This window comes from Centroberyx affinis, unplaced genomic scaffold (assembly GCF_046629955.1).
Source record: "Centroberyx affinis isolate AG114_WGS23_722 - 3 ecotype Tasmania unplaced genomic scaffold, CSIRO-AGI_Caff_v1 ptg006006l_1, whole genome shotgun sequence".
Classification (NCBI taxonomy): domain Eukaryota; kingdom Metazoa; phylum Chordata; class Actinopteri; order Beryciformes; family Berycidae; genus Centroberyx; species Centroberyx affinis.
In genome coordinates, this window is record NW_027283055.1 from 298,227 (window position 1) to 324,525 (window position 26,299).

Below are 26,299 nucleotides of genomic sequence, written 5' to 3' on the forward strand. Positions count from 1 at the left end.
GCCACATGCCCTGCTTAACATTTAACCATTTTGTTGTACTGTGTACACCAGTGGTTCTCAACGTGGTGTCCGTGGACCACCAGGGATCCTTGAAGGGGTTCCAGGGGGTCCCCAGTCAAATTTATGAATGGTTAAACTTCAGCATGATTTCATTTACAAGAAGTTAACACAATTGGACAATGTTGACTAAATTACGGGGTCCTTGATATGAAAAAGGTTGAGAATCACTGGTGTACATCACCAAGTCACTCCATTTTCCATGCATAACAAATTTTAGGCTTTTATTTTGAAGGTGAAATCGCCTATTTTCCTGTCTTATTCTGGCTGGCTTGACGCAGGTCAGTCTGTCCCCCATTTAGACTTTGGTAGCTGGTTCTTCCTCATAGGCCCTGGGTATTATATTATGAATATAACAACAGCGCAAGAAAACCTCTTATCTCAACTTCCACCTGATCCTGAAAGGTTTACTGTGAGGAACTTCTCTTATTGTTCAGACAGACTACCTAACTATAGTAGATGTGTCACCGAACAAATGTCTACCTGTTTATGACTCATGTACACGCCGATTCAATGCAGTTTGATTCCATAAATTCCCTTTTACTCCCTCAGTTTATCATCACTGACATTCAGGGACGGGAGTGAAAATAATAAGACTGTTTGGACCAATGCATTATGGCCCAGTAGGCGAGGGAAAGTCTGATGAGTGGTGATCAAAAGTCACATAATGAGTGATAAGGTCAAGCTAAAGCAGGCCTGGCCAGTGATCCTTAGTCAACAGTTCTGTCCATAGGCTAGGGGGGGGGGTGGAATAGCACAGACCCATACACGTGAAGGCACCTTCCCTTTTCCTAATCCCTCTAAGTGGTTAAGCCCTGCAGAGCTAGTGAGGGCGGCGGTGAAGCACAAACAAGGTACACCATTAAGATGCACAGTCGCTGTACATTATATACACTGCATGCCTTTCTAATCAAAATCATTTGGGGTAGGTGGGTGTGTTGGGGGGGGGGGGTTCTCGTATGAAGGAAAGACTTCAAAGACACTATGATGGTTGTTCATCCAGAATCGTTTCACTGTGTAGGGTGTCAAGATGCCACCACAACGACATTCCTTATGACAGTTTTCCAGTTGAAATACACGTAATTATAATAAACATTTTAGGTCAGTCATCTAAGCAAATCCCCCCGGGATCAGGTCAACTATTATCTAAACCCTGCCTTACAGGCTTAGCAATATGCAAAGCATGCAAAGCAAGTATTTCCACCAGCCAAAACAGTACTACCTAGTGGGTAAAAGGTGAACTGTAACACTGAAGGGGTAAATGTCTCCTCACAGCCTTTGGTCCCACTTCTCAATATATTAGTACAAAGATTCACAATCCAGTAAGACCTTTCATGTATTTAAACCATGAGGGGGAGTTGAGAAGTGCACATTTAGAGGTAAAAAAACGTATTTTGCAAAGTAATCAAGAAAGGAGGCAGAACCAACAGTTGCAGCTCTCATTTTTTAAACATGTCAATACATAAGACTTACAGACAAACCGTTGTTTCTTTTGCACAAACAAGGCATACAATACAAAAAGTCCAATGTCAGTAATCCATTACATAGACATCCCTGTGTGTTCAAAATAAACTAAGATTTCTCTTTTAAAATTGATAAGGCAATTTACTAAATATACTTCTAATTTCAGTGTAACGTGGAAAATATATTGGCTTAAGTGACTTGAAACAGCCCCTCATAAATCCCTACAGGGGCTATGGCTATCAAATAAAGGAGCTGCACAGAAGGCACAAAAAACTTTGCTCAAATCAGAACAATCTCTTAAGGCACAAGACTTCATTGATATCAGTTAGATCACTCTTAGTGCAATGCAAATAATCAAAAGTTTGCAAATAGCAATGAACAGTGATTCATTTTCCCACAAAGAGCAACTGACAATTTCAATACAAAACCTTCAAATGTAAGGCACTGGCTATCGAGTTGCATGTCAGGCAGATTAATAAAGAAAGAAATTAGAAAGATGTACAGCAGGATTAATTCATTCTGGCACACATTTGGCCACCTTTTGTTAACTTGTACTATTTATCATCATCAAGATAAAGCCTACAGCTACACAGTGGTACGACAATTTCAACAGCAAATTTGACACCCATGTTACAAAGTAGATCACTCAAAGAGAAGCTGCACAGGGGTGATTTTCCATGGGGAAACACAAACAGAAGCACCAACGATGGCTTTTAAAAATATGTAATGGACTAATTCATGTTGGTAAAAATATATATAAATAATGACATTGCGAGTCTTCTTTTCAAAAGATAAGTCACAACCAGGATGGAACTTAGTGTTGAGCGATTTAAATGTCACATTTCTACGGAACAGGAACTAAGCACGGTTTGGCCTGACAGTCACTTCCACTGTAAAAGTGGACAGGTAGTAAACATGACGTAGAAACCCAGCTTTGTGCTGCGTACAGGCGTTGAGAAGCATGGCAAACGCTACAACCTGCAGTTTGGCCTTACAGTGAGGAACACGTCATATAGTTACACACTTATACCGATTGACTGTTATTTGATAAGGGCGATACTTGGGTAGAGTCCTGCCTCGGATCTTAAGAGGAAAAGGGGGTGCGGGGAGTTGGTGACGCAAACTGTCGATGTGTGTTCAAGCAGCCGTCAAAAGTTAAGTGTGTGTAAAAGCGAGGCGTGTTCAAACTGCAACATCCATGTAGTTATGAGGTATAGAGGGAGCGTCAGTGGATTAGAACATGAGAGGGGCAGGGGGGGGGTGGCATTGCTGTCAAATTATTCATTAGATGGATTGACGCTTCAGAGGCAGAACTCAGAAAAGTACATTCTGTGAACGCACCCCTTTGGCTGATTATACAACATGGCTCTGGTGTCATCTCTTTTTCCACTGGAGGGGCATGAGCACGGCTACGGAGCAGGAGCGCTCAACAACAGAACTCTTGACCTCCTCGGGCCGTGACTCGTTCCTGGGAAGTGGAGCGACCGGCATGTTTAGAATTACGGTTTTTCAACATTACATAGTGGGAGGAGAGCAGGCCCTTTCTGGACCCCCGATAATGTAGAAAGGACCTGCTCGAGAGAGAGAGAGAGAGAGAGAGAGAGAGAGAGAGAGAGAGAGAGAGAGAGAGAGAGAGAGAGAGAGAGAGAGAGAGAGAGAGGGCGACCAGGCCTGCTGTTTTGGACACCGAATAAAGCCGTTTTCCTATCAAGGTTTTCAACTCAGGCCACATTCACAGCAACTGTCATTGTATTGTATTGTGAAGGCATTTTAGCTTCTAGTTGCACTTTAACTGCGTCTAAGGCACTTGGGGAATTGTGAGTTGACTACAGTTGGCCGATGGAAATCAACATACGATATATATAAAAAAAACAAAAAACACAGTGCTCAGTCATTGGGGGCTGGGTTTACTTGAGTTGAAGACCCATCATTGAAAAAGAGCTCTTATTGGTGTTGGGAGATGAATTGTTTTCCTAGTGTTTCTTTTTCAGTAAGGTGACATTAGAATCAGTGTTGGGCCCAAAGCGTCTTTGCTGTGGGTACAGGGCTGTGCTGGGGGATCCTTAGCAATCAGCTTAGGGCCCAGGGGCCCCTCCTTCCTCCATGGTGGCTGGTGGGTTGGGATCCTTATGGAAGGGAGTCTCCTTGAAAATGAACCAGCAGTTCCCTGCCCACAGGATCAGGTTCAAAAACCCAAAAATCTGTGCAAAGAAGGAAAACAGATGAAGAAATTAATGGGGAAATACAAATAGCACTGGAACACTTTGTATTTCAAATAGTGATGTAAACTGCTTTGCAAAACACACATGGGCAAATATCCATACATCTCAATGAAGTCAACCCATTGCAAACATACATAATGATCATCCATGCAGGGGGCACATATCTACAACTCCCTCCACTTTTGCAAACCTAAATAGAACCAAACTCAGGTGGAGGTTGGGGAGGTGGTCACAGAAACAGCATCAAGTGTAGCACAGCAACAAGGCAACTGTCCCCCACAAATGATGCAGTCATCAAATATGTCATTGACCTGTAAATCTAGCGCCCCCTTGGGCCAATCAGTGTAATTTTGAAAAAAACAGAAATCTGTGGTGAAATTCAGCATTTTCCAAAATCCGAACAAATGGAAGAAGCACAGGCAGAAAATATTTCTGAATAATGAGTATGATTCAAAACCTAGAATTACTAAAACACTACTAAAACATTTGCCAGAGTCACGATAGAATTCCAAGTTTGTGTGATTTCTTAAAGGATTGTAGAAATGCCATGTCACCAAAGCGTAAAAGGATTCAGTTAGTTCTTGTAGTGTGGCTGCCTTGACATCTTGCAGTCAATACCTCCATGTAAGCTGACACTGCAAAATCACTGTCAGTCAATGTTTTCAAAAGTGCTAAATGGCTGTAATTTAATCGGTTGACCCCCAATTCCGATTACTACTTCAGATAGTGTTCACACTTCCTCTTTTTTCAAACTGCCTCTGCCTCTGGCTGGGTAAGGTAGTTATTAGGGATGGGGCGGTATATCGAAATTCTATATATCGCAATACAAAAATGTGACAATACGCATCGTGGGCAGAAAAATTAATTGTGATAGATGGATTGACACTTCAGAGGCAGAACTATTGGTAAAGGAGTAGTTGTTATTGTGTTGAAAATGGTTCAAGTAGTGATAGCAAAGCAGCAGTAAAGTAGTAGTTGTTACTGTGTGGAGTAAGTAGTGGCAGTTAAGTTGGTAGTAGTTGTTACTCTAATCATAGAGAGTCAGTATGGAGGATGCTGTGTTGTAACAGTTCCTCTATTAAGTGTCTGGGAGGTGGACATCAGGGCTGGGTTGCACCAACTGGTCTTTACTAAGCCTGGTCCTAACTGCTAAGTCGGTCTTTGTTAAGACCGGTCTTTAGAATGGACTTTACGTCGGTTGCACCAACCAAACTTAAGCCTAGTCTTAACTACGCCCGGTCTTAGCGATGTGCGTCCATGTGAATGCCCACGCAACTATGGCTATTGCCTAGCAGCGTGCGTTGCTAGGATACATTGTCAACAATCTCCCGCTGTCTTGCTAATTTGCTGCGAATCATTTCTAATTTGCGGCAACGTTATGGAGGATCAAAGAAAAAGAAAAGGCAATTTCACAGACCTTGAGATAAGAAAATGAATAGAGCTGTACAGCCAGCGCAAGAAAACGCTGACTGCCAAGCAGTCCAACGCAACAACAAAGAAGAAGAAGCAGTCGGCTTGGAGAGAAATAACGGAGGCCATAAATGATTGTTCAGACTCAGGCAGCCTTCGTTCAGAAAACGATGTAAGGAAAAAGTGGAAAGACCTCCTGAGCAAGGCAAAGAAAGACGTTTCTCTAAAAAAATGCATCAAACCGGCGGGGGTCCTCCCCCGAAAACGTCAGTATACAGTGACATCATTGTTGATGTTTTTGGAGAGGATTCCCCTGCTTTTACTGGTTTGGTCGGTGTGGAAAGCGGCAGTATGGACCAACCGCTGGAAGAGAGTGATTCTCTCCAGAGATGGATGTGGTTCATGACGAGAGCAGTAACGTTACTGTGAATTGCGAAGGTGTGTATAATATATATAATAATAAATATAATGTGCAATGCGGGTGACAGCGCTGCGTTGTGGTCCGACACAAACTGCAAGTCCGGTGACAGCTCTTCAGTAAGTTCAAATAGATCTCTCCTACAGAATCGAAACCTCTCAATCAGCTCCTCATCATTGAATATGTCCAATGGATTGCTTCTGTCCCTAATAACTCTCTCCCATCTAAAAGCCCGCTCGTTGTAAAGTCGATATACGAGACGCGCCATTGTCAAGCTGTGTTGTTACTATAGAAACAGCCTAGATTTTGACTTTACGCCTGCTCTTGACTAGGCGTGAGATTTACGCCCGGTCTTAGTGAGAAGAAGGCTTAAGCCTAGATGGTGCAACCGGCGTAACTATTAGGTCGGACTTAGAACGCCAAGTTACAACTGACTTAGCTTAAAACCAGGCGTAAGCCCTGTTGGTGCAACCAGCCCCAGTACTGTTTGCTGATGGGGGAATAAACCTACTTTTTTCAGCACAAAATGTGTTTGAGGCAGCACTTTCTCTACAGAAAAAGTGGAGCAGTGTTAACGCCCTGACTGAACTTACCACAGAGGCATTGAGGCGGCCCATGGAAGGGAAGTCCCCTGCCTGGCAGACCTCCGGGCAGGACTTCACTAGGTGCTCTGGGTTGGTGGCCCACTTGACATCGGTCAGTCCTTTGCCCCAGGCTGAGGAGGAAACCAGCCACAGGAAGGCAAAGGCACCAGTCACCACCAGGTCCTGGTAGGGAACACACAGCTAACAGTCAGTATGTTTACATCAACACAAATGCTCAGTAATATATTCCATTTCCCAGCATTTACACATTGTCTACCATTTACAATGACCTGAGTACATGTAAAAACAGTAAATGCCATGCACATGGTAGCAAACAAAGACTCCACTCCAGTTGCATAAGAAAGTGGCATCCAACTTTTAACATGCCAGATGGCTCCAAACAACTTCCAATAGTGAAGTGGCTTGATCATATTAAATATATCAAATGCACAAAAATAAATTTTCAATGAAATGCATAAAACAATATCTTAATCATTTTTAATGTATGCTATTGATTTGGCAGTTTTTTCTGACTGACTATATGATTATGTGAAGCAGAACTGAATCAGGTAGGAACCAAAGCATGCTACTAAAAGATATACCCATTCTATTTTTCATCATTAGGCAATACCAAAAGATACGTCCGGACTGTCCGGTTAGTCGTAGCCTTAGCCGAGTTCCAGAAGCCAGGAGGGAATATGACGTGTAACACGCTTAGGAGTTAGTATAAGCTCACTCCCCTCAAAAAAAAGAGCAAATAATAAATCATGACGGTGACTGAGACCTGTCAATCAAAATGTTTGATCGTTGTAATCTGTGTTTAAACTCGGTTATCAAATATGGCCAAAATATGTGCTTGGGGCACATGCCCATCTAACAGTAACATCAGGCAACTGGAGTATTTGGAATATTACCATTCCACAAACCAATAATTTTCATTTGGAAAAATGTCAGCTGTGGATTCAGCTTTGTAGAAGACACTTACAGTTCAATAATATCCGCATAAGAGGAATCACATATTTGATGACTGTGATTTTCTATTCTCATTATATTTAGTTGGATAAGTAATGTTTGTTTATCTTAGTTTATTGACAGTGCTTACTGTCCTCACTTGTGATTTAGCATTGACACAGCATTGATATGACTGTAAGCGTTCCATCTGAGGATGAGTGTATTGTTTACAAAGGTTATCAATAAACTCAAAATGGAATGTAATAATGAACAGGCATAAAATTTATAATATTGTCAAAACCGTCTCGTCAGCGACTTGCGGTAAGTTGGGTAGCTAGCCCAATGATACACATAAAAATCTAGCTTTGTTCCAAAGTTGGGTAACATCTTTGTCTCGCTCGGATCTCGTTTTGAAGAAGTAGTTTCAAGCATCTCGCTGAACACTGGTTATTGCTTTTGCTTGACTTCTTCTGTTTAGTGACAGTGGGTACAACAGCGTTTATCAGCTCCACTTTGCTGGTCGGAGTATTGTTTAGCATGCAAAAATAAAAAAACGAAAAATGGTTCTAAATCATGTTTTACAGCACCAAATCAGCATTTTCCCCTTCCTGGTTGGCTTTGGCACTTGCCAGTTACACTTTGGCAGCCACCCAAAAATTATTTTTTACAGCAAAAAGCACGGACAAGTCCATCATGCTTAGCTAAAGTTACAGAGACTAGAATAAAATTTGTTTTGACCCCCCCCCCCCCCCGCCAAAATCTTGAATCTGATGGGATGCTACTTGTGAGTCCATGTCAGTTCTGTTTACAAGCCCTGGTTCACTTGTAATTGGGCAGTGTGAACTTAAACGAACCAAATGCAAAAATGCTACAAAGGAAACTTTTCCACTGTGGTTGAGACCAAAGAAAACAAACTGTAGGTGTGACCACATCCTAACACTCAAAACAGCAGTCAGTCGATGGTGCTTATGTGGATAATAACTTTCAGGTTTTGCAGTATCCAATCTGGAGTTTTAGACCAGTAATCGGCCCAGTACATCCCTTCTCATAGCCGATCACTAGAGTCCCTCCTTGCTAAGTCCTGGATGGTGCACTCACTACGATGGGTCCACGGCTGGTCTGGCGGTAGACGTTCTGGTAGCCCAGGTAGAGGATCAGTGTGGCGGTGCAGTAGAGGAAACCAAAGACACCCACGCACACGAAGAACTCTGCCGAGGAGGAGTAGTCACCCTGGAGGAAGGTCTCGTTCCCTGCTCCGCCGCTACACGGTGGTATCTGGTAGGAGTTGGCCGACAACCTGAAGGGAGAGGGAGAAGAAGATGGCACTGTCAACAGACATTCTGAGGATTCCTCTGTTTTTAAAACTCTGTTTGATTTCAGAGACAAGACAACTAGAAGTTCTTCACCTGGGTTACATTTCTCTCCATTGGAGGCAAGAAGAGAGAATTATAAAAGGATTAAGCGAGACTTTTAAGACTTTGCAAAGAGTGTTCGCGCACATTGAACAAAACCTTCTGGTGCTATGCATGATTGTAGATCAACTCCATCATGAAGAAATGACATAAGGTTTGGGACACACAATCTCTTTTAACCATTCCTTGAAATTATTATAGTTGCCTTCCCACACATGGGTCCCTTAAGGCAGTTGTTCTCAACGCGGGGTCCGGGGGCCACGAGAGGTCCTTGATGGGGTTCCAGGGGGTCGCCAGCATTTGTTAAAGTTCACCATTATTTTATTTACAACAAGTTAACAATTAGAGAATGTAGCAGAATGACTATTTTGATCATAGCTTCACTGTTATCTCTCTACCTGCAATACAGATAGTCATGGAATTCTGGACAAAATCATATCTAACAATAAAAATATTCTCAGATTCATCACAAATGGGGGTCTGTGGCCCTAATGTGGACTAAATTAGGAGTAGTCTTAAGGAGTTTAGCATAGCTTGCTGAGGAATGTCTGGGCTAGCGATGTTCAGTGTGGTGTTTTATGTAGCAATGACTGTGGGAAGTCCAAACATACAGACACCTAACCAGATACAGCCATCTGCTGCTTTCTTGTAAGACACAAATGCGAGGAAATTGTTTCTTAAAGTGGAGGTAGCTTTAGTAATGGATAATTTAATGTTTGACATGGATGTTCACTGAAAAAAAAAGTTGTTGCTTTGCAAAAGTTGTATTTAGAGAAAATGGCTCCTATGAAATGCACTAGTCAGACCATGGTCAGTTTGTGATGTAGAGAACTGATGTTACTGGAGTCGACCAATCATCTTACATTTGGGAAAAGGGGGAGGGGACAAAGCCTCTAGTACTGCTAGCCCATCAAAACAGTCATTTTTTCTGGCTGCTAGAAACGAGCAGCAGTGACTTTTATTCTTTGAATTTTATTCTCTGAAGTGTCAACCTGAACAAGGCACACAGCCTTGGGGGAGACAGCTGTGCCTTGCTCATCTCCTCAGCCAGTAATTGAGCCCTATCCTCCCCACTTGGTGAAAAAGTTGTACATTTGAAAGGTAGCTAACTTTACTCATGCTGACAGATACCCACAAGTCTTGTCATTTGTTGTAACTAGGGATGTCAATGATTAACCGTTAATCGGTTAACCACCGAGAATATTTTTGACCGGTTACGCATGTCGGTCTATAGGTTAATTTGCATACACCCCGCTCAACTAGCAGTCTGAGCAGGGCTGCCAACTCTCACGCATTGACCGAGAGACTAACGCAGTTGACACTTTTCACATGCTCTCACGCCACGAGTCCATTTTCTCGTGCAGTGAAAAACAAATTCATAACTGATAACGTCGCGAGACACTGACAGCGCAAGGACAGACAAGACAGAGCAGCACAGCTCAGCAGCACCGTGCAGCAGAGAGTTATTCAGACCATCAGGGGGAAAGCAAGAAATAAACACAAATCTATTATACCGTAAAACTTCAATTAAAAGCCGAGTCCCGATCTCCATGGCGGTACAGAGAAAAAAGTATGACTTGAAATTCAAGCTGTCAGTTGTCAAATTTGCTGAACAAAACTCAGGAGAAGCAGCAGCAAGACATTTCTCCGTTCTTTTCTATCTTTTTTCGGCTTTCATCCTTTCTAAGGTCGGCTACCGGTATTTTGATACGGGGCTCGCTGCACAATTGACGCCCCAATAATGCCATATAAGGCTAGGGGTCCGGCCCATATGTCGGGAAGCTTCATTCATAAAATGACACGGAAGACTAAGGAGAAGTCTACCAGCTCTGAGACCGAACTCCTACTATCAGAAATAAGTCAACCAAAGCATATAATATTTAATATAATTCAATAGTGGAATCAAAGGCCCTGCTAAAGCCAAGGAATGGGAAAAAATAACTTGTGCTGTTAATGCAGTGTCGTCTGTTGTGTGTTCCCTTATGAAAATCAACTATAGGCCTAGTATTCCTATAATACATTTTAAATGAATACTGAATAAATATCCCAACAAATCTATAATTCCCTATAGGAATATTATAGTGATACTACAGAAGACGAAAATACCATGATATGGTCACTATGAACTCACTAGTGAGTATCACAGACACTCTAAGTCCCTATCGGAGTATTATAGGAATATTATAGGACTATAGTGATTTGTCGTTATTAATTGAAGTTTTACGGTATTGTAATTTATTCCCATGCTGCTCAGAGTAATCAGGACGTCTGCGTCTCTCCCTCTCCTCTCGCGCCGTGCGCACGCAGGCAGGAGTGAGAGTGAGTTGCTATGGTTACAGGGACGCTCTGTGTCTCTGTCGCTCTGAAACTTTCTCACGGTTCCCAATAATAGGTTTTTAGGTTAGTATGCCTATGCAAAATCATGAATCTAAGTACCTCAATGCTGAAATCTAGTAATATAACATAATATAAAAAGCTCATTGAGTTGATGGAGCGCCGGACTAAAAGGAAAGCGCCACTTTCTTCTATTTCACGTCATTAAGCGTTTTTTCTTAAAAATTAACCGGTTAGTTACCGGTTAATGGGTGTCGGCCTATCGAAAGCAAAATTAACCGAAAGTGACATCCCTAGTTGTAACACAATTAATTGTGTTGGGTGCATCATATCAACTGTATAAACCAAGCTAAAATTGACTGTTGTCTAAAATCCATCGTCATCACATTGGACAAATACATTGGGACTGGCGATACACTGAATTCATCACAGATGATAATTCCCTGCCAATTTTTTTGCAGATTTCAATTATCTTGATATTTGGTTATTTAACATTTTGCCCAGTGTAAGTCTCTCAAGGCTTCCTGCAGTTTTTGCCTAATACTCTGCCCCAAGAAATCCAAAATGCCATTATTTATGAGTTTATTTTCATTGGGACCAAAGCCATGTTGAAGACTGCAACATCTGCTGGACAAAAGCTGCATTGTGACCAATGAGGAGCGTATGTTGGGAGATGCCATCACATTGAATGAAGTTAATTGTTACAACTTAAGCTAACGTTAAAGCCATAATGCCAGCATGGCCTGTCCTAAACGTTGCTCTGTCATTCCTTCATGCCAGTGCAAACAACTTTTATGGAATACTAAATCATTCAAAAAGGTGTACTTGTACACTTAGGTTTGTACCTTCAGGTCCGTGGTTGCAAGCTTAATTTTGCAAGGTTGTACATTCAGTTCCGTGCTTGTAAACTCAGTTTTGCAAGTCTGTATATTCAGTTCTGTGCTTGCAGTTTCAGTCTTACCCGCTGTGAGGCAAAAAAATCATGCACGGATGTCCGTCTGCACGCTCACAGACTTTTGACAGGTTTACACGTTTTGTAAACGGTGGTTTGTAAAGGAAAAAAAAATCTGCAAGGCATAGGGGCTGGACCTTCATATTCTGACCAATCAGTTTCCTTGGAATGGCTGCGAACAATACAGTTGGCTAGATAATTCAATCAATCAAATCTTAACGGCCGTCCACTCTTCAGCCTTCTACCCGCTTCCACTGATTTGTGCTTTTTACAGCAAAAGCTAGATAAATTATGATTTTAAAATGTGAGAGAGTGGAAATATTTTGGTTCAGTGTGCAAAGGGCTTTAAACTGTAGCAGGCAACATCCATTCCCACTACTAACTACGGACTGAAACTGCAAGCACAGAACTGAATGTACAACCAAAATTAAGCTTGCAACCACGGACCTGAAGGTACAAACCTAAGTGTATAAGTACACCTTTTTGAATGATTTATTTAGACTTTTGCACTCACTGCCTTCCTCCCTGTATTTACTGGTATACTTCATTAGCCTACAGGTAAGTTGTTATGAATTTCATCTTTCAAAGACAATGGGAACTAATTTCATAGATACAGAAAACATTAAGTCTGCATGTTTTGCTGACACTCAAATGTGGAAGTACACAAAAGCTAAACTCAAGTTGATTTAAAATGTATTTAGTAGTTAAACACAGCAGACATTTTCCAGGTGGTTTTGCACCATTTGAGTGTCTTGTACTGCGGCTTCCTACTGGGAATGCGATATTTTTTCACTTTTTTTGCTTGGCTGGAGGATTTATAGGCCACTATAATTTAAGATGTAAAAATGTCCCTTCTTTTGCTGATTTAAAAGCTACAGTACAGTTCTTTAGGTGGGAGAGGGGCACTAGATTAAATTTCTAAAAATGTTATTAAATTAAATTATATTCAATTATTTTCACACAAAAAGACTTCACAGGTGTGTTTCTTTCAAGATGATGGTATAAAATTGTAGGAAAAGCAACCCCCCCCCCCCCCCCATCATCTGTCTGCGAGTGCTCTAGTGCTGTACCTGAATGGGTAGCCAAACACAGGGTTGACTAGTTTTGGCTCCTGGGTTGGACATTTGACTGTGAGGTGGGTTGTCCCGGAGTAGCCTCCAGTGGTGGCAAAGGCAAAGATGGTGAAGACCTGTAGAGCCATTGAAAGATGGGACAGAGGAGGGGTACAAAGAAGGAAGAGGCAGAGATAGGGATGGATGGGGCAGAAAAACATGTTTTCATGTGAAGGAGGCAAATAGCTTTAAGTCAAACAATACCGCTGAGCAATATACAAATCATTCAATCATTCATAACCTTATTCTGAAGATAAATATGGCACTGTTTAAGCCAAGGCTGCTCTCACTCCGGTGGCGCCCGCAGTGTGTAGGAGGGGCGCCACCCACCCAGTATACCCACACTGACTGAGAAGAGCTGCAGTCAGCAGCTGTTTCTACTGTTTCTTACTACAAAGTAAAATGAAACCTGCTCATCATATCCATATTACTTATTACTAATGATCATTAATCATTTTCTAAATTTCCTTGTGTGTAAATATCTTATGAAAGCATGCATACTCATCACCAAAATATCGTCACATTATCCATATCAGCGTTGCTTTTTTTTTTTAATGCAGATTGGCAGCGTTCGCCGTCTGCCTCTTCAACATCTGTGGAGGCTTTACAGATGCCGGTTACCTCAGCTTCAGGCTAGATGCTGTTTCACGGGGAGTGACAAGTGTTGGGGTGGGAACCTGACCAACTGAGGGGGAAGAGGGCGGGACTAGCAATACACTTCCTGCCTCAAGGACAAAAGTTGCATACTGTGAAGTTTACTTTAAGGCAGTCATAAAGTGGCAAAGTGGTGACTTGGCAAGAAAGATTCAGACCCAGGACCGACACCCTACTAGGTCAAGACTCAACAGGAAAGGACTGGATGACTAGTTGGTTGTGGCTGGCACTGGGAACTTGACGACACAGAACTGCAGATTTTATTTCAGGATCAGAAAACCTAAAAACTACATCCTTCACTGAGCAAGAAAGACAGAGAGGAGACCACTGCAGGGTTAACCCCAGAATACCCTCTCCCTTTCCACGAGTATCAGAAGTGAATTTTTCACCTTGTGACTGGACTTCCGCACTTTCTCTCACTATCACTATCTTCCAGTTGTCCCATCCGACATCCTCTTTCCACACAGGAAACTCCCTCCCTCACAGAGTGCTGAGAGAGCAAACATGGCAAACCCTAACAGACATCAGGCTGAAAAATACAACATTCAGCTTAAACTAGCCCGGCTCCTTACAAACAGCTATGGCTCTGATCTAGTTAAATGTGGCCTGCAACTTTGTCCACTTCTGATATGGTGGATATGATGCAGTTTGTCTGAAGATATTGTTATTGCAGAATTGCTCAATACTACACTGTCTGTCTATGGGAAGCCCATACTAGTGTCATTTAGAGCGGTGATTCTCAACCTTTTTCATATCAAGGACCCATAATTTGGTACACTTTAGGGCCACAGAACCCCATTTGATGAGATTTTGTCTCTCGGACATCTAAGAATATTTTTATTGTCAGATGTGATTTTGTCCAGAATTCCATGACTATCTGTATTGTAGGTAGAGAGAAAATAGTGAAACTATGATCAAAACAGTCATTCTTCTACATTCTCTAATTGTGTTAACTTCTTGTAAATGAAATAATGGTGAAGTTTAACAATTCATCAATTTGCTGTGGACCCCCTGAAACCCCCTCAAGGACCCCTGGTGGTCCCCGCACCCCACGTTGAGAACCACTGATTTAGAGTAACAGCCCATTTACTTTGGTCTACGTCTAGTTGACATTTCCCCCAATCGTTCTGCAATGCATGCCATACGTCATTAGATTTTTTAATATTTACTTGTTTTTAAACCTATCTTGAAATTAACTGCTGTCCCAGGTAACAAAGACGCCCTTAATAAATAGACATGGATGTGCCAATTCAGTCTGTGAAGGGGCATGTTCTTGACAGATTCTTTCCTGGTGGAGACTTCCATTTCTTCCTGTGGGTATCAGGTGATTGACAGGAAAGCAGAGCGTAACATAATGCAGCACTGATATGAAAACACTCAACTTGGGCACGACGACATAACAATAAAATGGAAAGTTTGACCCAACCAAATGAAGGCTTCAAGTTGACTGTGATGGATTATCTGGTTCTGCGGAAGTTTTTCATACTGGACAAGAATGAATGTCAGCAAACGGCTTCTTCTGGAGGAGGAAAACAAGCGCTGATATCTCCAACTCTGCTGACTGAGCAGACACCAGCAGGAAGAATGGAAAGGAGAGCGGCAACCTAGACCATTGGCTCCAAATTAAAAAAAAAAACCCACTGGTATCAGCCTTTAACATGAACTGACTTTAATACAACGATTTGATCGGATTCCATACAAGTATGCATGAAAATGTTTTACTATTTTATTCTTATTACCCTGAGTTTCAGCGGAGGGTTTTAGTGTCTCGTGTAGGGCGGAACGATTTTGAAAAAATATCTAATTGCGATTATTTTGACTGATATTGCAATTGCGATCATTATTCTCATTTTCATTGAAAAACGTATTAAAATGATTATGGTGTGATTTTTGCGGGGATCTGTACCAAACAAAGGTGTTTTCTTAAGTCTGTAGAATATGATGTGTAGGCCAGGACATCTCTGCAGCACCACAATATTTCTTTTAAAATGGTGCCTCTGGCGATTTGAAAATTGCAGTCGGCCATATTGCGATTTCGACTAATTGTACAGCCCTAGTCTCATGGCTGAAATGCTGTTTCAGGGGCTTTTCTCCTTTTTTTTAGGAGCAAATGCGAGCAAAATACTCGCACTGTCAAGTCTTGGTCTAACCCCACTACAATACTGTTGAGATCCAAACTGCTTCTGTTGCCTCCTATTTTTAAAAGGCAAGACATTGGGTGAAGTGCTGAAACAGTGACACAGAGCGAGGGACAGAGCGGAGAGGGATTTGATACAGCGCCACTCTGTCAGAAAGCCGATGCCAAATGGGAAGGATGGTGGCGAAGATGAACCAGCTCTCACCATCTGTCTCTCCCACCGCACCCCGCTACCACCAGCGCTACAGTCTGCGTCTCAGCTCTCATCTCTACTGATCCCAGAATGAACACTTGGAATACTACACAGGCTTATTTCTAAAATTACACTACGTCTGTGGTATTCATGTGAAAACACACCAGTGTAGCATTTTTAAAAAGGGAAAATCTTTCGCCCCTTACTCAAAACACGTTGCATTGCATTCTGGTCTATTGAAGCTACTGTTGGTGGTCTCGCTGCCTCTTCTAGGATGGATTTCTCCCTGTATGATTGTTGAACGTCTCTTGGTGCAAAACGGCGGCTCTAGAAAGAAGCCCTCGCTCTTTGATTCTGAGGGACTGACACCAAAACCTGATGTTTACCGTTGATGTTTTAGAGCGCTGAAACATTTTCTGCTGTTAAACTCCATTGTAGCTGCTTATATAGATATCTTGACATGACGTCACAGCATCTACGTTTGGTCATTAATCTGCAGGAATAAGACAAATACAACAAAATGGACCCAGAAATGCCCAGATGGAGTGGACCCAGAAAAGGTATATTTCCAATAGCTGTTTTTAAAAGTGTAAAAGTGTTTTAAGGTGGATTTTTCCTTTAAACATCAATACATAGTTGTCAGATTGATGGTGATACCTTGGTATAATTAAAGTAAACAGACCATGGTGGAGATGATTGGTAGCCACTATCTCACGGCAGTGGTATTGTTAGTGGTAGTGTTTCTCAAAAAACTATATTTCCCATCAGTCCCGTTGCTTCCTAACCCTCCCCCCCCCTCCCCAGTGTCTTTATCTTTACTGAGTAGTCAAACTACTATTATTAATTGTGATTAATCTTAAACTTTCTGTAATGAATTGTGATGAATCTCATATTTAACTGCATGCTAAAATTACATTAAAAAGTTGTTGTTTTTTCTGCACAATTTGCTCATTCTTGGATTAGAATCTGATGCTGACTCTGCTGACTGGCACTTTGAACACCGTCATGTGTGGCTCTCAAGTGATAAGTCAAACTCTGAATTTGCATTCACAGAGGTTGTATATAACACTGGTTTTGTCTGCAGAACCGTCCAAAATTGTTTTAAATCTAAAGCGTCCATTGAGCAGTGCACCTTTATTCTCCATCATATTTCTCTGGCTTTGCTAAGGGGGCCACACTGATCGATCAGAAAATGGACAGAATTACTTACAGGTAGATTTCTCTCATCGAAAATGAATTTAAATGAACATACACCGACAGACACAACAGACCAGTGTGGCCAGTGGCCACCCAACTCAGTTTGTTTACACAGTCACAAGTACCTAGAAAGCCCAAAAGGAGCAATAGGTCCCCCAAAAAACAGAAACCATCCTAATTCTAATGCGTTAACATTGACAGCCCTAGTTGGAGGCTATTTTTCCATCGGCCTTTCACTCCTTTCACCATCTGCCATTGCCAGAAACTCTGAAAGCTTTAGCTCGGTTTGCACCCTCTTCCTGTTTTGTGCCGTAAAGCAGATTTCCATCCAAATCTGATCCTGTAGCTCACAATGTAAAATGCAGTGTAGAGGCTGACAATCTCCTCAGTGATGGTCTCGTTTGTTTACAGTAATTATACTGAGGTCTCAAAATGAATGGGGTCATGATTTATTGATGTCAAAATGACACATATAGCACCTCAATTCGTTTAATGAAGCTGGACGTGTCTGGAAAACCTCCCTGGGGAGGCGACCAGGAGGCATCCTTACTAGATGCCCGAACCACCTCGACTGGCTCCTTTCTATGAGAAGGAGCAGCGGCTCTACTCTGAGTCCCTCACGGGTGACCGAGCTTCTCACCCTATCCCTAAGGGAGATGCCAGCCACCCTCCTGAGGAAACCCATTTCGGCCGCTCGTATCCGCGATCTCGTCCTTTCGGTCATGACCCATAGTTCATGACCATAGGTGAGGGTTGGGATGAAGATCTCTTTTCGTCACAACGGTGTGGTAAAGCGAACGCAGTACCGCTCCCGCTGCTCCGATTCTCCGGCCCATCTCCCGCTCCATGGTCCCCTCACTCGAGAACAAGACCCCGAGATACCTGAACTCCCTCACTTGGGGTAAGGACTCATTCCCAACTCGAAGTGGGCAATCCCTGGGCAATTCCTGCTAAGAACCATGGCCTCAGATTTAGAGGTGCTGATCCTCATCCCAACCATTTCACACTCAGCTGCAAACCGATCCAGTGAGTGTTGAAGGTCACAGACCGATGGTGCCATCAGGACCACGTCATCTGCAAAAAGCAGTGACGCAATCCTAAGCCCACCGAACTGAAACCCCTCCCCTCCACGACTACGCCTTGAAATCCTGTCCATGAATATCACAAATAACACAAATATAAAAGATATTATATCGTGATAAAGATTTTTGAATATTTTTTTTGTGATATTCAAAAATCTTTATCACGATATAATATTTTTTTATCAGTCGATATTGATATATATAGGGCTGGGCGATAAAACAATAACGATATCTATCACGATAGAACTTATACTCAATATAAATATAATACATGCTCAATAGAAAGGTCGATATAAAGCAGTGCTTGGTTGGTTAAGTAAGCAACTCCACACAGCGGAGAGAAAGCCTTAGAACAAAGTTAGGTTACACAACCAACACATTCAGTAGAAACTGAGAAACCTCAAACCAATTGCTGATGGGTTGCACAAAGTCCCTTAAGGGAATTTCATTTCCTTAAATGTTAAGGGGCCTCGGGGGCGCCCCGGTAGCTCACTGAGTAGAGCGTGTACCATAAGGCTCAGTCCTTCCCGCAGTGACCCGGGTTGGAATCCGGCCCGCGGTCATTTGCTGCATGTCCTCCCCTCTCTCTCTCCCCCATACCTTCCTGTCTCTCTCTCACACTGTCTCTATCAAATAAAGCATAAAATGCCTAAAATAAATCTTTAAAAAAAAAAAAATGTTAAGGGGCCTCCCCTGGTCTCTTACGATAGATAGATAGATACTTTATTGTCCTATAAGTATTTGTGCCATTTTCATAATGCTATTATTTTCAAATTAATTAATATTACAGTCAAAGAAAATTATGTTTTTTGTGTAGGAGGCTTCAGGCTGGCTAGCCAGATAGCCAAATATGCTTCCAATGTTCTTGTTGGCAAGATTGAAATCCACCAAGCTAGCAGCTTGTTCAATGCATTTTCCCCATTAGCTAGCTTGAAGCCAGTCCGTTTCTAGTACACAAAAATGATACTATCTGCGTTTTAGGGCACTAATACGTACGTCAGACATTTTTTGTTAGTGTCCGAATCGTAAAATGATATTGTGGAATGATTCTGAGGGCACTACATATTTCCCACAATGCACTGTAATATCTAGTGAACAAGCCTGGTCACTAAACCATGAAAGTATACCAAAATGCATTGCAAGTCTGTTGTCACCTGGCCGTTACCAAGCAATGAAGTTGTAACCCTTCTGTGGTTTTATAATAATGGCATCCTCTTCTTCACTAAACCTTGTTTACAAATGCAAGTAAATAAACGTTTTTTGGTACCCCAAAGATGTCAAGCTATTCTAAAGATGTTTTCTTTTAACTCATAGTTCATAACTAATTATAAGTGCACATTTTGTTAAGCTAATTTGAGCTTGTTAACGCTAACATTAACATTAAGGTCTGTTGTTCAGGAAGGTATTTATCTCTAGCTGCAAGTTATACGGTACATAGCTTATTGTAACATGTTTTTTGTTAATGTCAGCTAGTGAGAATCCAAAACGTGAAGGAAACCGCACACCTGGATTGGTGAAGTGTCGGCTGTGTGAAAATAAACAAAATATTCCAATGCATGGAATATTTATTTACCGACATAAGGTCGGAAAACGCCTAGATGGGAACGTCGGTGAATATTTTTTTCTGTTTAATGTCAGCTAGTGACACATATGTGGTTGGCTTTGAAGGAATATTGGTAACATGTCGAATGTTAGCTGAAACATTTGTTTATGCGACTGGTGAACGCAGACACAGGTTGATGATGAATGATGATGAATTAAGTGTCCGAATTCACTCATTAATCATGTGTGATTCACTGCTAATTAGTGCACTAATAGAGCAGCACTATATAGGGAAATACAAATGAGGGAATAGAGATCCATTCCGGCCACAGCCATAGTCTGCATGAAATAAGTATCTATGACATGGTTTGGTGTCACAAAAATGTACACTTGAAATTGATGAAATGAAATGAAATGATGATTGAAATGATTGATGAAATTGCAAGGGGAGTGTTGAGTTTTGAAGATGTTTCAAAGAGAGCAGTTGCCACGGTAACGAGGGACTCAACTGCGGTGTTACAGCTGAAACTACTGTAAAACGCTAAATACAAGCCCTTAGCTGAGGAGATCATTTTAGAGGCTTCACGCAACGCTCCTAAAGACACCTCTGGCCGCAGGGAATTATTTGCCTTAAGGGACAAACTTAAATTTGACACCTAAGGTTTTTCAGGCACACTGAAATCTAAAATCACACAAGATTTATAAAGACTCCTTCCAAGCCGACGCTTGAACCTCTCTCAGACGGTACACTCATTTCTTTCTCTGCCTTCCTTCCACCACTCTTCTCAACTTCAGCAGAAACAAAACAGAAAGCATGCGTGTAGGATTTGTACAGCAAGGCAGGACTTAACGCTCTTCCTGCTACATGATTGGTTTGAGGTTTTTCCGTTTCTGCTATATGATTGGCTGCTGTGTTCCAAGAAGAATGTGTTCCAAGGCTTTCTCTCCGCTGTGTGGAGTTGCTTACTTAACCAGCCAAGCAATGCTTTCTATCGACCTTTCTATCGAGCATGTATTATATTTATATTGAGTATAAGTTCTATCGCGATAGATATCGTTATCGTTTTATCACCCAGCCCTAGCTGTAAGGAACAAAGGCATAAAGATGGTGTAATTGTTCATTTAGTGTACAGCCTTAAGGACCAAACTGGTCTTTCCTCATAAACATATGTAAAGTTTTGGTGGTGATGAGCTTATTGTATTTTAAGCTGTGTATGAACAAGCAATACCTAGAAATATTCTGACAAAGACAACCCGAGGAGGTACTCGCTCCAATGAGAAGCATCTGATTAAGGCATGTGACAATTGTTTCCCTACTTCCTCTCAAGAATAATGTCCTTTGTCCACCGGCGTGCACCCACATCTACCGAAGTGCATTCCCAAATCATCAGGATCCTTTTCATTTACATAATGGTTGAACAGAATGTGCCAAACCATAGGGCCAGGCTCTGTGGAGAACAGCCTACAGATTGCAGTGCATATCTGCAAGTATCCATTAAGGACTGCATGATAATAAACAACTCATACACACACAGAGGAACAGAGTGGAGTATTTAGCGAGCTTCTAGTCCACTGCACATTTTAGGGAACGGGTTTCATCTTTCTGGTGTCTCTGGAACTCCACAACATTTCTCAGCTTTCATCTCAGCCTCGTTTGACCCGCCTCTTACCCAGTCCCGCCCAGGCCAATCTGAGACCACCCCAAATAAACCCTGCGTCAGGGCGGGGGTTCCCCTGGCCGTTCCTCCTGTCCAGAGTTCAACACCTCACCCAGCCTCCCCCCGACTGACTGAGGCATTCCTCACTACCTTTCCTCAGACAGGGTGATCAGGGAGGGGCAGGACAGATTAGAGACGGCAGGCAAATCTAGTTAAATGGCTCCGATACTGACAGATTTGCATGTCATCGAACAAGCTGAATTTGTATACAGCTCATAATGTCAACTAGGAGAACATAAAGCAATAGTGAACCAAAAACAGACCTATCATGTCATGATTATAAAAATAGCCAGACCACCGCCTCTCCATGAGGAGGCTAACCTGCACCTGACACAGTGAAAAACTGGAGTGACTGGCTAATGTACAGGCTTGCATTCCCCTGTTTGACATTCAGCAATATCAATTATAAACATCTTCCAAGAGCATTTCAGGGCGAGGCAAAGTTTCTCCCAGGGCTATAGAGTACTAAGAATAGAATCCTGCCTAATTCTACCTCAAGGCAGCAGAATACCAACAGCAAAGTGGAACTTGACTGAAATACAGTCAAACATGTTGCCACATACAAATCTGAGTAGAGCTGCAACGATTAATCGATTAGTTGTCAACTATTAAATTAATCGCCAACTATTTTGATAATCGATTAATCGGTTTGAGTAATTTTTAAAGAAAAATAAGTCAAAATTCTCTGATTCCAGCTTCTTAAATGTGAATATTTTCTGGTTTCTTTCCTCCTCTATGACAGTAAACTGAATATCTTTGGGTTGTGGACAAAACAAGACATTTGAGGACGTCATCTTGGGCTTTGGGAAACACTGATCCACATTTTTCACCATTTTCTGACATTTTATAGACCAAACAACTAATCGATTAATCGAGAAAATAATCGACAGATTAATCGACAATGAAAATAATTAGTTAGTTGCAGCCCTAAATCTGAGTATACGCTGTGGCTTCATTTTGTTCATTTATTTACTAGGGCTGTGCAAAAAAATCGATACAGCTGAGTATTGCAATATTTTTTACCATGATACTGTATCGATTTTCCAGCCCCTCGTATCGATACATTAAAAAAAAATCATGTTTTAAACTGATTTATAATGTCCTTAAATTTCCCTCAAATCCCTATTTGTCCACTGAGTTATCAATATAATGTGATTTACATATTAGACTACCCAGGTGGTACACAGCAAGTTGTATTTTCAGCTCTATTTTTAAATTTTCAGTAAATTATGTAGAGTATTGCAATGTATCGCAATATGTATCGTATCGCAATGTATCGTGATACAACCGTATCGTGACCCATGTATCGTGATACGTATCGTATCATGAGGTCCTTGCCAATACCCAGCCTTATTATTTACACTCCAGGCCAGTGGATGCACATGAAGAAAAACAGAACTAGAATGGCCTGGCATAATATTAGTGCAGCGACTGGCCTTCCAGGTCGGTTGTATAGAACCATGTTCAACCTATGAATCCTAATATCGACATTTTAGTTGGCAAGCAGGCACAGCTATACAAGAATGGCAATAACTTCATCGCTTCACCTGTTCCTGTCCGGTCACTGCCTTAACCCTGGGGTTAGTGGTATGTGTACAGAGTAGATGTGTGTCCCCCCCCCACACTCCCCCAGGGCAGATGCTCAAAGTATGCCGTGCCGCAGCAGCCAGCAGGATTTACAGTGAGTTTCCTGGGAAGTGACCACTCCCCCTGTCAGCGGCACACCAAACAGTCAGCAGGGAAAGCTGAGAAAAATGAGTCAAGGCCATCCGAATAATGAACAACTGCTTCTGTTCTGTCCCTTTCGTACAAGGCTTGATACAGGGTTGTTGGTCATAGTCCAACTGCCAGACTTTGAGACCTACTTTTCCAGACTACATGGAATCTTTTCCCATCTAGGGCTGTGGGAAAAAAAACAGTTTGTGTATACTGAAGACCAGAAGTATTTTTTTTTTTACAGAAAGCATTTACTACATTTATAAGGCAGGCTCATGTGCTTGTATGTGTATGCTAAGCTCAAATCTAATAGTGTGTAACATAAGTAAAACAATGGCTTTCTTAATCAAAATTGTCTCCGACTTTCCATGCACATTCAGACCTGTAAATTATCAAAGCCATTTCCCATACTTTTCCATACCGGTGAAAAAAACCCAGCTGATAGTGACTGTTGTGCAATACACTTCCACACGGGCACAGAAAGCTGCCTGACCTGGAATCAAACTCCACAGCAGCAGATAGGGCCTTATGGTAATTACCGACAGGACATGGCTGCTCCAAACATACACGCCTTAAACACACACACAGTACCGCCTACTTCAACGGACAAGGCAGCACAGCAGTCCCATCAAACATAAATACAGACACAAAAGAGGTGGCTACTGTGTGACTGAACCTCTTTTTTTTAGTCTACAGTCCATGCACAGCACTCATTACAACGACAAACACACAGACTGACACTAGCAAATATTTAGAGCTTGTTACTCTGAGTAGCAGTCTACATCAATTCAAACTATTAGTGTTTCAGCAGCTGGCACTCCTCACAACAACCAGGCAGACCTGCTTCTCAGTAGCATTAAAGTCACACCTCTGCTCTTCTGCAAAACTTTCCACATTAGCAAATTAGCTACAGGTCTCATTTACTGCCGATGGATATCTCTGAAGTTACAAATAGCGTCGAAGGCTGTAGTCAAATTCAGACCACATTCCTAATGTGGGTGTTACTGCTTATCAGGAGTCTGAAGTCAGGCAGCTACTACTAACTTGGCTGGACTATTTTATTACCAACAGCACAATATCTGGGAATTTCCTGGCGTTCGTTTCAACTTCAAAGACGGTCCACTGCCACACACAATCCTTTTTTTTTTTTACCACTCCTTCTAAGCTGGATAGTTACAACACAGCACACGGTTGGCACGCTCATTCGCGTATCATTCCGCTTTAGGAAATCAGTAGCTAAATGCATTGTAAATCAGCACCTTAGGACACGGTTTAACTCAGTGAATTGGGTCAAAAGTCAAGTCTCCACCCTTGAAAGTGAAACAGTGACAGAGAAAGCCTGCAGCAGGTTTCTGGTCCAGTTAGTCCTTGTTTTACTCTGACCTCTACTCTGTGTTCTACTCTCTCCACTAGAAACTAGAACCACACTGCTTGCAAAATGCGCTGCCTAGCACGGTTTGATACCTGACCAATTTTAAACACTTCACTCATTTACTTACCCATTCTAGGACACGAATAAATCCCAGCGGTTCTTTCAGAGGTCCCAGATCCAGCGAGAATCCTGACAGCAGTTTCTGAGAATAGGAAATAAAGTGGAGAAGTCGAATCAAAATTAGTTCAGCAGGACAAATAAACCGTTAACCACATACAGGTCTAAACAAGTTAGCGCTGATATCAGCAGCCAAACAGCCACCTGTTTATCACCTTGCGGCTAACTGGCCCTGCCCTTGTTAGCCAACTTGCTAGCGACATGCTAACGCTAACTCCTGTCAACCGACCTAACGCTAAGTTAAGTGTTCAACTAACTCACCTACCTGAACAGTGTCCATTGAGACGTGCAACAACTAGAAAGCGGTGTCAATTTCTCACTCTAAAGCTGGCAGTTTTGTTAACAATAAAGTTGACGTTAAATTACTCCGTTTGGTGGGATGAGTTACAACAGCTAACAGCAGGCACGCAGGCAGGCAGGCTACAACTGGCAATTGCTGTCAAACACTACTGTCAAGCTAGGCAGTATAAAATACACAACTTCCGGTTCCACGTTAATTTTCAAAGTAGTAGTAGTAGTGGAGTTAACACTAAATACTTATTGGCATAAAATGGTCAGATTAATTGGCACAAAATATGTCTTACTGAAAGCTTCAATCCAAAAATATCAATCTTAGTACTGGCCTTCAAAAAGCAGTCGACCCAACATCAGCCTATGCAAGATTCCATATAACAAGGAAATGCCAAGCAATACACAACAGTGTTTACTGTAATGATTCCACTATAATGCGTATTTTCACTGGGACATGTATTGTCATGTACAATGCTTACCAGCAGTACCAATACTTACGCTTTTCCCCCCAAATAGACAAGTTTTACGTTTATTTTGAAGGCTAAATCGCCTTACTTCCGGGATTTTTGTGTGTAACTCTGGTAGCTTGGCGCAAGGCAGTCAAACTGGAGTCGCCAGTCTCCACGGGATCTGTGTGACACAACCACAATGGTAGTACTGGGCACGTTACTTAAACAGTAACGCGTTACTCATTACTCATCTCAGAAGTAATGTTACACTATGGAGTCAAAATTGTCTTAAAAAGAAAAAAATGCATACAAGTTTCAGAAATATATATCACGACTTGTAAATGAAAAATAATTATCACAAATGTATTTTCCTGTCCACAAACAAATGCCACTCAATTTGAATAAATGTAAAACAATTCTACAAATAAATAGTCCTACCACCCAATTTGAATAAATGTAAAACAATTCTACATATATTTCCAAATTGGAAGTTTATTTTCCCAAAACACGTAATTTTTTGGCATTTATTTACAGGTTGAATCTGCATTCACAGATCACCAGACACGTGTGGATGAGGTCGCATTTATTTGTGATTTTTCGGACAAATCTGACAGAGATGCAGTCCTCCGAGCCACAAAAGTGTGGTGCGTTCAAATGCTAGTGAAAAGGTCCGACAACTGGGACTTCCAACTCGGCATTGAGGGCGTAACGAGAGAGCGGGCTACTCCCATTAACTCCCACCCACGTGGCCGACGTGAATCCGGATGGGGATGCGGAACTGTTTCAATTGGTAGCACTCTCCCAGATTCACCTCTTGGAACACCTGGACCTCATTTTGACTGACACCGATTGGTG

General features: G+C 41.9%; 1 protein-coding gene across 1 annotated transcript; it reads right to left on the bottom strand.

Annotated features, from left to right (window-relative positions):
- Positions 1-1,495: 1,495 nt before the first annotated feature.
- Positions 1,496-25,109, bottom strand: sypl2a (synaptophysin-like 2a). Its single transcript, XM_071547539.1, has 6 exons — positions 24,970-25,109; positions 24,655-24,729; positions 12,875-12,993; positions 8,205-8,403; positions 6,165-6,338; positions 1,496-3,722 (listed from the first exon to the last, which is right to left on the bottom strand). Exons 1-6 carry the CDS (start codon positions 24,982-24,984, stop codon positions 3,597-3,599), a joined length of 708 nt encoding a protein of 235 aa, XP_071403640.1. The 5' UTR covers positions 24,985-25,109; the 3' UTR covers positions 1,496-3,596.
- Positions 25,110-26,299: the final 1,190 nt, after the last annotated feature.

Bases quoted from the DNA above. Each gene is read 5' to 3' on its own strand.
- sypl2a (XM_071547539.1), bottom strand. The intron at 12,994-24,654 runs GTAAGTAAATGA...ATGGCTCTACAG, and splicing joins TTATTCGTGTCCTAGAATGG to GTCTTCACCATCTTTGCCTT. The intron at 8,404-12,874 runs GTACAGCACTAG...CTCTCCCTTCAG, and splicing joins GTGTTTGGCTACCCATTCAG to GTTGTCGGCCAACTCCTACC.